The 13,298-nt window shown below is 41.8% G+C and overlaps 1 protein-coding gene across 3 annotated transcripts; it reads right to left on the bottom strand.

Moving 5' to 3' along the window:
• Positions 1-970: 970 nt before the first annotated feature.
• On the bottom strand, positions 971-11,095 carry LOC111666551 (1-phosphatidylinositol 4,5-bisphosphate phosphodiesterase delta-1-like). 3 transcript variants are annotated; one of them, XM_087178141.1, is made up of 15 exons: positions 10,960-11,095; positions 9,253-9,441; positions 8,263-8,491; positions 7,955-8,084; positions 7,327-7,555; positions 6,218-6,419; positions 5,773-5,917; positions 5,523-5,675; positions 5,277-5,429; positions 5,027-5,183; positions 4,567-4,683; positions 4,263-4,441; positions 3,980-4,112; positions 3,247-3,396; positions 971-3,010 (listed from the first exon to the last, which is right to left on the bottom strand). In XM_087178141.1, the coding sequence occupies exons 1-15, from the start codon at positions 10,991-10,993 to the stop codon at positions 2,919-2,921; spliced, it is 2,292 nt and encodes a 763-aa protein (XP_087034267.1). In that variant the 5' UTR covers positions 10,994-11,095; the 3' UTR covers positions 971-2,918. The 3 variants fall into 3 exon arrangements, with proteins under 3 accessions (XP_087034267.1, XP_087034266.1, XP_023277677.1); XM_087178140.1 differs by lacking the exon at positions 10,960-11,095 and adding an exon at positions 9,736-10,933; XM_023421909.2 differs by lacking the exon at positions 10,960-11,095 and adding an exon at positions 9,736-10,932 and having other exon boundaries at positions 9,283-9,441.
• Positions 11,096-13,298: the final 2,203 nt, after the last annotated feature.

The following is a 13,298-nucleotide window of genomic DNA, read 5'->3' on the forward strand; positions in this document are numbered from 1 at the left end:
GGGGGTGGGGGGGGGGCAGCTCCAGATGAAACTACTGGGCCACTGCAAAAGGACTGTGAAGAACCTCACCATGGCATTAATGCCTTACTGCCCATGGAGGCACAAAGCAATGTTTCTTCATTAATTCCAAGGCTACATCCACAAAGTTCGGCATCGTCTCATTAGTTATGTTCTTATGGAGTGTGAGAACGGCTCGGCCACATGTGGTCCGGTGAATTAACATTGTGAAACATTAAATTCAGCAATGAAGCATGAACAAGCTCCGTCGTGCCATCTAGGGATCGTACCCCCCCAACAAACCTTACTTGCTCTATTGCTCGGTTTATGGGTCATGATGTTATAGTAAAAAGACCTACACTACTTCATAATTTCCACCATATTTTTTTCCAGTTCAAAGGCTGCTGCTCCTACAGGCGTATTAAACCATTTTCTTTCTTTTGCATAAGCGTTTGTGTTGGTGATGAGTGCTCTGCTCATGATGATGGTTTCAGTGCAATGTCGTTTTCTAAGAAGTGTTTGGTCCACTCTTCACAACCTCTCAATGATTAACTTTCTCTGAAAATGTTGTTTGTATCATTGTGATATTTTTCTACCTACCTTTTGTCAGTATTTGGTTTGAAAAATTGCATATTACCCATTGTATCCAGCTTTTTGTTCGTCTTTCTTTCATATCTGTAATGTCCCTTTCTCTTGCCTCTTGGTAAGAATTCTCAGTCAGGTCTCGTCTTTCCTATCAGGGGACGTGTGTGTGTGTGTGTGTGTGTGTGTGTGTGTGTGTGTGTGTGTGTGTGTGTGTGTGTGTGTGTGTGTGTGTGTGTGTGTGTGTGTGTGTGTGTGTGTGTGCGTCCTTACATTTTTTTCTTTTTGTGTGTGTGTGTGTGTGTATCACCTCACTCGTAATCACACATTGATCATTTTGTATTGATTTAACACCAAAGTTCTACAACACTTGAGTTCAAGTCACTGTTCGTTTTCTTTTTTTTTTTTTTTGCATCAGGTTCTTCACTTTTTGTTCTTGTTGGCTTACTTTGAGTGTTGGCAACGTGTTGTCATCCTGAGCATCAGTTTCTTTTTCCTTCTTTCCATAATAAAAGGCTTCATTGAAACAATTCGGTCATGTCTATTTTTTTATTTTTATCTTCAAATGTCTGATACATGAATTAAGGCCAAAGATCATCTTTAGTCTGGTGTGATTGAGGTTTCCACTGTTTTCTCTGACTTCATATGAAACTCCAAAAGTCATGAGAGAGAATGTTACTGTGTCCTGTTACTGTATTTTACAGTCAACGTGTTTATTTTGCCATTAATTTCCTTACAGATAAGTCACAATAAAGCACATTTTTATGGAGAAATGTTGCTCGTCTTCTGTCAGCAGACTAATGGCAAACAGACTCAGTTTTTTCGCAGCCTTTTTTTCACTACTACAAGCTTATTTTATCTTACAATAATATTTTTCTGGTCACTCACTGAGTGCTGTGGGAACAAGCGGTAAACAAAACTGGTAAACGTTTTATGTTGATATGGCAAACTTGTTAAACAGTTGTCTGTTTACACATTCAGCAAATAAAGAGCAATGTTAGTATTCATTTCAAGTTGTGTGTCTGGCGTCCTGATCCTGGATCAACAATGAATTAATAATATACAGGTGAAGGGAATTACATTGTACAAGCACACCTGGAGAGGGAGGTCTCATTGAGCCTCCAACTCAGTCACCTGGCGTTCGGCTGACCAATTAATACTTATGATCACTCACTCAGTCAGCGACATTCGCTCCTTAGAGCTGAACTGCAACATGGGTAATATTTATGTTATAATCAGTAAGAACAAACTCCTTCACATTTAAGTAGTCATGTGATCCATTGCTCATATTCAATATTTCTTACAGTCGCTGTAAGAGCTGAAGACATGAAGTCACTTTACGTTAGTCGAAGGCTTTCCTGCCGTTCAACAGTGAATTAACCCATGAGCAATTTATATGCAGCAGCTCCCTGACCTCTTGACTGGCGCTCTGTGTACCGAGGGTGTGTCCATTCAAAGTTCACTAGGCAACAGTTTTAATCTGTGGAAAGGCTCAAATAGCTCAACCTCAAACAGGTTTCCTTCTATTGGTGTTTGCATAAAATATAGAGGCAAAAAAAAAGGTAGCTACTTGGTTTTGTATGCACTGCAGGCTCCTACTGAGCTTTGTTATTGTCATTATTATTGAACACTTGACGGCTTGTCAAGTATAAAGCTGTGTTATTTCATTAATAAGGTTTATATTAACAGTTTTACATGACTACAGGTTCAAAGTTAATCCATGTGGAAATACGGTTTTAATCAAAGTGCCGAAGAAAAGGATGGAGACATGTTAAATGTTTAGATTTTTTTTTATCTTCATCTTGATTATAAAAAGATAGCAAAAAGAAGCTGTCATGATGATGTTACATGTAAAATAATCATACTTGATGACTAAAATTACTGATGAAGACAAAGCACATCGTTTTTTATATTGGCTTATGTTTCTCCAGAATTCATAAAATGGACATTTGAATAAAAAGATTTAAATAGACAAGACATTAACTGGCCAAAGATGAGGGACACGCTGTCTGAAAGAAATTCAGTGCCATTACAAACTGAACGTGGTACAACACTAGTGCAACAAATACAAACCAATTAAAAGAGTTTGTATAATGTCACATCATCATCAGGAGTCTTACAAAGAGACTTTTAGTTTTAAGTTGTCCCACTTTTGAGAAGAATGTAGTCTTAACTTTTACACTAGCTGGTCAAACTTCTGGAATGAAGCCAATAAGTTAATCATGAACTAAAACTACAGAGCACAAAAACAAAAAAAGACTATAAAATCTAATTAAAAAATAGCTAAGACAAGAGTGTGTAATGGAGGTCCTAGTGTCCGTATGTCAGGCAGTGACGTCTCACTCAGCATCAAGGACCATGACGTGTACAAAGAGTCCGGCTGAGGGGAGACGGTCTCCGTTCTTACCGAGCAGAGGCACATGTCTGTATCCTGTGTGGAGACAAAGTGGCTGCAGTCAGTGATGAGAAAAGGGAGAATATGAAGAGCTCTTTGTGCAGCGTGTGAATTGAGTTCTCTATGCTGCACCAAAGGGGGGGGGGTCCTGTCTGTTCATTTATGAAGTGTGAAGACAAAGAACTATCAGTGGTTTTAAATCATTGGGTTACAGTGGGGAAAAACGGACCTGATTAATAAAGCAAACATCCTCAGACAGATGCTGAACTCACCCATTTTTAAGCTGTTGAATGGAAGTGTGAACTGTCCAACGAACTCGTTATCGGACGTCGAGTCGTAGTCTTCCACCAAGAAGCGCAGTAGTGCCAGATCTGGCACATACACATCGAACTGGAAGTTTTCATTCCACGAAGGGTTGAACCCTGAAACAAGACATGGAGAAATATATGCTGATGTTCCACGGTTTTGCCGCATCACTAATTTCTGATGCTCAGCGCATTCCCAGAGCTATTTCGTGATCTTTTAACCTGCTTCGTCTACTTCAAAGGGTTCCAACATTTCCCAGAATGCATTTTGGAAACCCCCAGAGGCTGTGAATACAGCAGTTGTGTGCAGCAGTGGTTTTAAAGTGTTGATAGACAAACACGTGGTGTAAGCAGAGCAGGAGTTTTCCCCCAGTCAACAAAAAGCAACCGTCTTACAACCGACTGAAGTGTTGTTGCAGCAATGCATTCTGGTTGATTGAGGCTTTTATTGGTAGAGACAGTTTCTACCATTCCTCTAGATATTCCTGAAGTCACCCCAGATACTGATGTTTACCTTGAATTTTTGTCAAACACAATGTAACTATATTACACTGGCTGTGTTCATTTTATAATCTGCTAGAATTAGGAAATTATATCTCCAAAAATACAAAATAATATGAATATAACCAATATCTGCCTTTTGTAAACTGTATTGAGATATAAAAGTACATTATAAAACGCAGTGTTGAAAGAAAAATACCATTGTTTTCAACAGGACTGGTTTCTTTCTCAGCGACATCAGCCGGGACTCCGAACACCTCCACTTTAACCAGCGGGTCGACTATGGAGGATTTCTTCTTGTTCACTTTGGGGAGCTGCTGGGCCGATATAATCTGGTGACAGGTGGAGACACATCATGCCAGATAAAAAAAATATCCTTCACAATATGGACTCAGGACTTTGAACAGGGCGCAACACCAAATGCATTGGAGTAATGCCAGTGTGTGTGTGTGTGTGTGTGTGTGTGTGTTCACAATCCTCACCATGATATGGAGCGTTTTGTGCTTCAGCCAGTTTCCTCGCGTCAGAGTGATGGGGTCAAAGTCTGTGGCTGTGTCTCTCATGTAGGCTGGTTTCAGGATGTAGCCGCTCTTCCCGTTCACCAGGAATCTTCCCTGGTTCACATCCATGTCTGTGCAGTTCGTCTGGAAGTTCAGGGCCACTGAAAAGGAATTATTAAGATGACTGAGGACACTGATCTATAAACTGTTTCTCATTAGTTCAACTTTAGGATTTTCCCTCGGGGGACATAGTCTGTGATTCCCCGCCGGTGTCATCAATAGATACCGATTTGGCAGCCGGCGTTCCACAGGGGCACCGGGTTGTAGTTGGATGAGTCGGTCCTGGAGCCTGCTGGGTAGATGCGGCTCAGCTTGTCCACATTATGACGGATGTAGGCATTCGCTGCAGAAAGTACATCAAGACCAAAGGGTCAAAATAGCATCATTTAGTGTCATCACACAGGAGAGAGTATCATTTAGCGGCACAAGATACAGTACATGTGATGTGCACTTGATTGTGACGGCGGCTGTTCAACAGTGTCTCCCTCTCAAGTATAATGAGACACGACAGGATATGTCGACACAGGATGAGCTGACGTAATGTGGTAAACTGACACAAACATGTAAACATGAGACCTGATTTCACCAAGTCTTTTAAAGAAAGGAAATTAGATGAGAAATGTGTATTGAATACAAATCTCATCGCTCAAAACACTTCAGTGAATTCAGCCCATGGTCTTCCTCACCCGACTCCTCTGCCAGCCCCACGGCCTTTCCCTCCTTGAAGGACGACATCTCGTAGAAGCTCTGGTTTGTTCTGGCGTCGTCAAAGCCGTGGAAGTGGACGCTCTTACAGTAGATCACCATGTCCGACAGCTCCTTCGCCAGCTTCAGCTTCTTTTTCTTCAACACATTAAATGGAATTTAAAGGTAAGTAAAAATCACATATCTGTTTTAATTGATCCATTCATTGCTCTCCCTTGATCTAACTCCCACCTTGCTTTTCTCTTCCTCCTTCTGTTCGTCCTCATCATTGGACTCATCCTCCTCCGTCACGTCGGTGTCATCGGCTGCTGCTGCCTCAGACGCAAAGGTGGCCTCCAGTTTGTTTAACCTCTTCCCTTTGACGAGGAACTTCCCCTTTAATTCCTAGAAGTGTAAAAAAAAAAAATATAAAACAGTCTTCAGCTTTCATCAAAGGACAAAAATAAAGTCTATCTAGAGGTAGGAGTGAATACCGACCTCAGGAGATGGGAACTCTGTGGGCATGCCCTCCCCCAGGGGAGAGGTGACGAGTGCACTGCCCAGGATGGAGCTCATGTGGTGGGCCATGACTTGCTGCTGCTCCACGCTGCAGTGGTTCTCCAGGGAGAGGATCACCGGGAAGTCGGACGTCTGGGTGTGACGCAGAACAGAGGAGTTTTACACATTAAACTATACAGCTAGACGACAATATACTGGATACCACTGGACGCCGCACGATGACACACACCTTGAAAGCGTACTCCTTGATGGCTTTGATGGCGTCTTTGAAGAGGATCTTCGAGGTGAGCGTGTAGCCGTGGTAGATCACCGGCTCGTCGTCCGATCCGTCCCAGCAGTCCAGCTCTACGCAGCGGCAGCCCTTCAGCAGAGCCCTGAGAGAGTCACAGCCACTGTTAGTGACTCAATATCTGCACTAACAAACCGCTCCGTCACTGTCAGTGTAACTATGGCGACAGATGATTGAGATAAATGAATTTGTGCAGCAAATCACGGGAAAAGATTTTAGATAAACGCATACAGTGACACATATAATTCCCAGTGTCATATCCAACATATATCAACCAAGAAATGTGTAAAATCCAATAAAATATGATGAAAATGTCATATAATAGAATAATTTACAGCTACAGCAGCTGAAATGACTCGAGCCTTAGAGGTTGGATGAAAGTTACCTGACATAAGCCTCTGTGCTGCTGGGCCCTTTGAGCTGGTCCTCCATGAGGTAGGTGTTGTGTGAGGAGGAGATGAAGTAGTGATTGAGGGGCTGGCTCATGTCCTGGTGCAGCTCCTTGTGATCTGAATTGAGGATCAGGGCCTCTGGCTGATGCATGTACCTGAGGAAGCCATCTTTGGACAGCAGCTTCTTCTGCTTGACTGAAAGAACACAAGAGCAAAGTCAGCTGATGAGACAGTGGTACATCAGAGCAACGACAACCTGCGGATCAGTTTTTAATCGATGGAAAAAAGTGTGTAAATGTCATGTCATGCCGTCTCCCGTTCAGAGGATCAGGTTTCTGTTCTCCCGCTGAAGTGCAAGAGGTGTATGTATGCAAAACAGTCATGTAATATATCACTTATTCCTATGAGCACTACCATCACTGAATGAGTGGTTATCACTGCAGACTGCATGTATTTAGTTTTATCTTGTAGGTTAATATTAATAGGCTCCAGCTGCTGTGTGAGAGGCCTGTCGCACTGCTTAGCTTCCCAGCATGCAATCTGTTAATGTTTTCGATCTGTCCTTATGACTTACTCCTTACAGCCAGTTTCGCAGTAGCATCATCAGCACTGGAAATAACACATTATCGCTTTTTGTTTTGTCTACACTGAAAACTCATGTCTGTTTAATCTACAATTACTCACCAGAGCGATGCACTGGCATTAATCCCGGTCCCACCCACAGAGCAGTAACTCTTGGTCAAATGTTTCCTGCTACTTTTTGAGTTTTGCACACAGATCGATGCTGCAAAGATTATGTTATGAATACACAGAGGGAGCCGAGCTATTGCCCTGCGGTTTGGATCTCACTTCATTTAAATGCTGCATCCAGAAATGGATTCGGAAGGTTCATTCTTAAAAATGTAAAATGTTTAAAATGTGAAAGAAACGCAGCATCATCCCTACATCATTCCCTAAAAGTGATGAATGATATTATACAGCCCTGCTGGTTTCCAGTCCTCCCAGCTTCTTTGGAGCATTTGTGTGAATCACCAGGGTTGCTAACCACACAATGGAGTAACAACCCAGAACAAAAGCATGTCATCTCAGATAAGGTACTGACCATTTTCATCCGGCTCGTACTTCTCGATAATCTTGTTTGCGTCTGTCAGTGTAAGTTTCTCCCTCTGTTCCTTCATCAGGAAGTCCATTAGGTTTTCAGGACTCATGAAGCCGGTGGTTTTAGCGTACTCTCCGTAGATAACGTCGATTTCCTCCCGATGGGTCAACAGCTCATACAGATGTTCGATCTCCTCTCCAGTCAGGTATCCAGAGTTTGATTTGTCACATTTCTATATGATGGAAATGTAAGATGGTGGTTAGTGCACAATTAACATTCAACCAACTTTACCACACGCACACACACACACACACACACACACACACACACACACACACACACACACACACACACACACACAAATCATTGTGGAAGAGAACTGCATTTAATTAACATCACAATTGGCCTAAAATATCAAGTTAACACTGTTTTCCTCTTAATGTTTTCTTATAATGAGAACTCCGTCTCTACATCCATGGATTACTTCAGTTTAGGTGAAACACCTTAAAACATAATTTGGTGTTTCTTTCCCTTTAATCAAAACATTAACCTGCAGCGGTGTTTTCTACGGGACGTTCATCATTAGGGATGTTCATCATTACGAAGCATTAAAAAGCTCTGAGGGCATCACCTTGAACAGCATATCTGCGTAGTCGTCGTCGATTTCGATGTTGATCAGACGGAAGAAGTTCTTGACCTCTGACTGACTCAGCTTCCCATCTTTGTTCTTGTCTGATTTCCTCAGGCAGCTGAGGATCCAGCTGAAAAGTTTTTCATGAAAGGAATTGGATATATTCATTTTCAAATACACTATAACTCATATCATACGGGGCCTTGTGGTGGTTGTGGACTGATATCAAATGAGATCAGGGTGTGCAGCAGGTGTGGCGGGGCTTCGTCATGTTCACAGTATAACTTATACTATCATGACAAGGATACTGCTCTGTCTTCTTCTGGCAGCTGAGGTTGTTTAGCTTGGAGATCAATTTCTCCAGGCTGCTGACCCACTGCTTGGCCTCCTCCTCCGAGCTGGCGATGAGGTCCAGGTTCTTGCGGCGGCCCTTGAACATGATGGAGAAGCAGCGGCCCTCCACCTGCTCCTCTGTGTACTTCCTCAAACCTTCCGACTGGCGGCCAATTCTCACCGCAGAGATATCATCAACTGTGACTGATGACGGGAGAGAAGCTGCATGTTATATTACACTTCCAGTATTTTATTTAATGAAGGATTTTCCTCGCCGTAGGACTGATATAGTGTGTCTGGTTCTGCCTAAAAAACCTGCTCCTTTGTAATCTTGGTATCTTCAGGCATCACTGACCAGCCTGCTTGGTAAACATGAGCCACTGTTTGCAGTTTACAAGTTTGTAGGAACTGATGTCTGAAGTCACCAATGTGCAGAGGGGCTCAGATGCAGCTTTAAGGGTTGCATGTTATCACACATAGCAACCGCAATAAAGACATCAGTATAATACAGTTATCAGATAGTGACTACATGAGAACAGTTTATGGATGTTATTACAGACCACTCCTCCACACACTATAAAAATAATCACTATCTCTACAAACACACCCACAAAACACATCCCACGAGCGACCCAGTTGTGCATGATAACACAAGGTCTTTCAGACAGAACTGATATTTTATTGCTGTGAGATCAGTCCTCCACTTTTATAAGCCATAAAGGAAACATTCATCTGACCCGAGAAAAGAGATATTGATGGTTTTGGTTGTATGAGCACTGAAAACATAAAGTCTGAGACCGCTTTCAGATGGGAAAGTGGTCTCAGACATTTGAACCCTGCTGTATGTGTTTGATGTTATTAGACACTAACTATAAGTAAAAAAGTAAAGAAGAGGTGTGAGACGTGCCCAACACAACACCAGACAGATGTATGCAAGAGTGTTGCTGGGGGGGGGTCTCACACACATGCAGGTCGGACGCTGGGACAGCACTCACAGGTCTGGTTCGTCCTGAAGGTTTTCTTGGATTCGTGCCATATGGTCTTGCAGTCTTCCTGGAGTTTGAAGTAGCGGGTCTTCTTCCAGGATGGGGAACGGACCTTGAGAAGATCTCCCCCCTGCAGGAGGAACTGGAGGTCCAGATCGCCCTCCAAACCTGGGAAAGAGGAAGCAGAGGGTAAAATCCAAAAGATAACACGATGCCTTGCTGAACCCTTAAACTTTAATTTCTGAAGAACCTTAAACTCAGTTCTCCTGCGTCCTTCTGACCTGTATTCATCTCACAGTGTGAATGCAAACAGGTAACCATGGCAGGATGAATTAAAAAAGCCTTTACCATGCAAAGTCTCATAGCTCAACTCATTAAAGACAAGTTGAGATCTTCACTTTCACAACGAAGTGTGTACTGTGGTCTGATCTATCTGCTTTCGTTCAATGCAGTGCAGCCTACCTAGGAGCTTTGAGTTCAATTGTATCGCCTTCTGGCTCCTGGCATTGCGGACTAATTCCTCAGATCTGGTGAGTTTTGCTTCTCTTTGCAGGCACTGCATGATGCCTTCAGGACCCCGGAGCTGAAACGCTACCAGACTGTTCACAAGGCGCCGGGTCCGACCAGTTGTGTGAGAGGGCGTGTTACTGCCGCACTCAAAGTTCACTTCTCATATCTATCAGGACTCCCCTTAAGGCGGTCAGCTGACTGCCAACCACGTACTTACTCAACATGTGTGCATGCAGCGGCAAGACGGGCTGGTTCAAAACTTCTGTCAGGTTTATCGTACATGCTGGTATTTTAAAGTCATTTCATCGGATATCTCTGGGAAAAGAGCAGTTTAGAAAGCAGTAACACCATTTTAAGACACCAAAATATTAAGTATTTAACTTTAAATAAACCACACAGTTAAGCTAATAAACAGGTGTTAGCTTACTTTAGCTGCTAACCAGCTAATAGCTAGCTAATAATCTTAAATGCCAGATCGCTATATCACAGAATCACAGTTTGCAGACGTTAAAGTTGTCTTAAAGTCAGAGGAAAGTACAATTTAATTTAAAATGTGACTAGGTGAATCTATTTAATTCACGTAAAGTGTGAAAAAGAATGTAATTACATTAAACAATACGTTTAATCAAACGATGTAAGATATAACGTTAGAGACTAGTGTCCAGTTGTGAAGTTGTTGCGTCACGAGCTCCACCTAGTGGTGATATCGCGATACTACCAAGAGCTGAGATTTAAATCAACCCGACCAGGTTTACCCTTTTTTTTTTTTAATTTTTTTTTATTTTTTATTAAATCTTAGGCTCAAGGTGCTGGTGGACAGGTGAACAGACACATTGAATGCTGAAAACAGATAAATATTTCTGTAACGTTGCCTGCAGTAGGAGTTTGTTTTTCAGGCTGTGCGCTGGTTTTGGTTTGACAACACTTGTTTTTTGCAACAAGGTGAAACTGGGCTGGGACCACACCTTTTGGCTGGCTATAAATAAATTTACAGGTGCTCTTATTCCAACGAAAATATTCACAGTGTGTGAAGAAAAACGTTTGTTGGCAACAATTGTAAACAGAAAACGAGTAAAAGCCACTCTGATCCAATTTGCTCGCCTGTCATTGTGGCCCAGGAATTATTCAGTGAATTGCAAACTCGCACAATAAACAGAAATCCAAAATATATCCTACCGTTTTTTTTCCTCTCCGTCCCATTCGTTTCCATCCTCTCTGAATTTGTTGTCTTTTTTTTTTTTTTATGTAGTCAGTTTTTTGTTTTTCCTCGTTTACCTTGATTCACCGTTTCACCTGCAGCTGCTCTTTCTTTCCATGAGCGCAAGTAGACCAGAAAACTTGGGTCCGGGATTGTTGAATCGAGTACGACGACAACCCAGCAAAAGCGGCGACACAAGTGGGTTTCTCCTGGCAGTCTGAATGGTGTCAGCACTTCTGCAGGCTCCAACACCGGTTTGACAAGCCTGCCATGCAAGCTGCACTGCTGATGTCACAACAGGGTAGGTAGGTAGGTTACACCATAACACCAGCTTTTGCCATCAGGTATGGGTGTAGTTAACTTACTTTTTCTTTTTTCTTTTACTTTATATGCCGCATTTAAAGCATGACACATTAGTAGCTGATCACCTTGGCACCTGCAAGCCAAAAGGAGGAATGTGTCTTAAATCCATGTCTTTTATAATCCTGTTGTCTATACACAAAGAAACTCTAGATGAGAAAAAACAGGGAGGGGACGATCACCTGAGAAGCACACATAAGCCTCAAGACACTCTTATACAGTGTGGAAATTTCCTCTCATCGCATGTCTATAGTCAACTTCTGGTAAAGCCTTTGGTAATTGTATTTTCATGTGGACACCTGTTCCTCATTTGACCAAAATGTAAACAACAAGAATAGCAGTGTTGGCCTGCTGCCAGTCCACATAGTTGACAGTGACTTTGAGAATATTGGTTACACTGAATGGAGAAGATGAAGTGTTTTCATTTCCTTTTCATGTGCAGCTTAGCCTTGGCAGGATAATAGCACTGCAATCACTGGGGCGCTGGGGCTCCTGTGGCTCTCAGCACTTCCCTTTCAGGCCTGGCTTACCCTCAGCGCACTGTCAGCATCAGGATGAGTGAGCTTTAATGTAGCATCAGGGGCAGAGCTTCCTGGCAAGGGTCGACCACGTCCAAAATCCCAGAAGTTCGGGGAAACGGGCAGGAAAACAGACTCCAGTATGATCTTTAGATTTGTTTCCATGACATGGCATGTTTGAGATCACAAGAGGTTATTTTCTTAAATGCACAAGAAACTGTCACTGCAGATGTGTATTTTATTACTTTTCAGAGAGACAAGAAAATATGATCTTTATCTCAGCTTCACTTTTCATATACTTGCACACCTGTCAAATGTTGGTTAGTCCAGATAAGGTTTATCTAAGGTATAAAGAGCAAGGTGTCATCAAAGAACTGGGACCAATCAAGAGTTACTTTTCTTCTATTCGAAATATCGTGAGCGATTTCTCTTGCTGATGAAGTCTGTGTCTTTGCCCGCTGTCTGTGCCTTCAGAACAAGCAAGAACAGGCCCCGCTGTTTCCTCGCATACCACTGATACCAGCCATAGTTTTACAGGTTTTCCCCAAAACATCCTCATGTCTCAGGGCACAGTTTCAGTGTCATACATGATACAAATTCCCATTGTTACCAAAGGACATGTCCCAAAAATACAAATCAATATAACCACTGCCTAGTGTGAATCTGTCACAAATACAAAGGCCTACATTCTTTTAAATTAAATTTAGTTATGATACTACAGTGTGTTGAGTTTTAGCACACTCCATCTGTTTCTCATGAAACTTATTGGCAGAGTGGACTGGCAACATAAAACATTTTGACATGGATATTACTTGACCAGAGATTTCAAAGCATCTTACAAATAAATCATAAACATGTACTGTACATGTACTGTACTGAAGTACAATTTTAAAGTACTTTATACCTCTATTCCACTACATATAAGAGTGGATTTTGTTTATTTTACTCCACATACTCAATAGCTATTGTTAAATGGCTAATTTTCAAGATTTTACATACAAAACATTTCAGTTTCTAAAATAATATCTTGTTATAGATTAAACAACATTATGAATAAGTTAAATTGGTGCCACCTCAACCAACTACAGCATTTAAGGGCTGTTTGCATGTTAATGCATTGATAATAATGGTACAAAACTTGAATATTACAACACTAAGGGACCATTCTGCATAATCATTACATTTGTTACTTACAGAATTTTGAGTCATTTTATTGTGCAGTATTGCTACCTTTATTTGAAAAAATGGTCTGAATGCTGCTCGTGGTATTTTCTTGACAGACTTCTCCAATTTCCCTTTTCAACTTTGCAAGAAAAACCCCAAACACACACTCTTAGTAGAGGCAGTAGCGCCCCCTACTGGGTGTATTGAACACAATTTTACAGGTAATGTAAGAATAACATATCTCTGTTGTAAATACTAACATATTTCATTTAATG

The sequence above is a fragment of the Seriola lalandi genome, unplaced genomic scaffold (assembly GCF_002814215.2).
Source record: "Seriola lalandi dorsalis isolate HSWRI2012SDOR001 ecotype SW California unplaced genomic scaffold, Sedor1 jcf7180002054677, whole genome shotgun sequence".
In the NCBI taxonomy this organism is placed as follows: domain Eukaryota; kingdom Metazoa; phylum Chordata; class Actinopteri; order Carangiformes; family Carangidae; genus Seriola; species Seriola lalandi.

Bases quoted from the DNA above. Each gene is read 5' to 3' on its own strand.
- LOC111666551 (XM_087178140.1), bottom strand. From the start codon at position 9,835: ATGCAGTGCCTGCAAAGAGAAGCAAAACTCACCAGATCTGAGGAATTA. The intron at 7,556-7,954 runs GTGATGCCCTCA...TCCATCATATAG, and splicing joins ACGCAGATATGCTGTTCAAG to AAATGTGACAAATCAAACTC. The intron at 5,184-5,276 runs GTGGGAGTTAGA...AATGTGTTGAAG, and splicing joins AGGAGGAAGAGAAAAGCAAG to AAAAAGAAGCTGAAGCTGGC.